General features: G+C 51.6%; 1 protein-coding gene across 1 annotated transcript in view; it reads left to right on the forward strand.

Moving 5' to 3' along the window:
• Positions 1-4: 4 nt before the first annotated feature.
• ZC3H12A (zinc finger CCCH-type containing 12A) overlaps positions 5-605 on the forward strand; it is a gene marked incomplete at its 5' end in the record, with an annotated part of 6,216 nt that continues 5,615 nt past the window's right edge. The window contains one exon of the mRNA XM_009587943.1: positions 5-129. Within this exon, the coding sequence (XP_009586238.1) occupies positions 5-129 (125 nt within the window). The remainder of the gene's footprint in view (positions 130-605) is intronic.

The raw sequence follows: 605 nt of genomic DNA on the forward strand, positions 1-605 counted from the left end.
CAAGGAGGCCCCCCTGGTCCCGCGCGGGGGGGGCGCGAACAAGACCCCCGCGCCTGTGCCGGCCCCGGAGGAGACGGAGAGCGAGAACCTGAAGCCCATCGTTATCGATGGCAGCAATGTGGCCATGAGGTGCGTTTGGGGCTCTAGCTATGAGGCGTGCCAAGCGCTAAGAGTTTGCAGTCTGAAAAACTCTGGGGGTTTGTCACTGCAGACAGCTACTGCTGGATGCCCTGGTAGTGGCTGGGAATATTTTCCAAGGCACCTCACCAGTACGCATAGCTCTCACGAGGATGAGCGTCACGTTTGCAGATGCAGTCTGCCTTGATGGCCTCTCCTGCCCATCGTCCCTGCCAGCCCATAACCAGTGGTCGCAGGGTTCTGACAAGAGTGGGCGTGCTTCCTGGGAAATAAAGACATTTCCTTCTATTTTCTAGCTTATAAGGAGGATAACTGAAGATACATTGTCCTCTTACCTAATGGCTTTATGTAAGTTTCTGTAGCAGGAAGTTGCTCAATAAATAATTACAGGTTAATTAGAGAAGGCTTTGTAATATGGAGCTGTCTCCAAATTGTGACTCTTGTATTTTGGTTAAATTTCTGTGCAG

This window comes from Fulmarus glacialis, unplaced genomic scaffold, assembly GCF_000690835.1.
Source record: "Fulmarus glacialis isolate BGI_N327 unplaced genomic scaffold, ASM69083v1 scaffold20991, whole genome shotgun sequence".
NCBI classification, from domain to species: Eukaryota; Metazoa; Chordata; class Aves; order Procellariiformes; family Procellariidae; genus Fulmarus; species Fulmarus glacialis.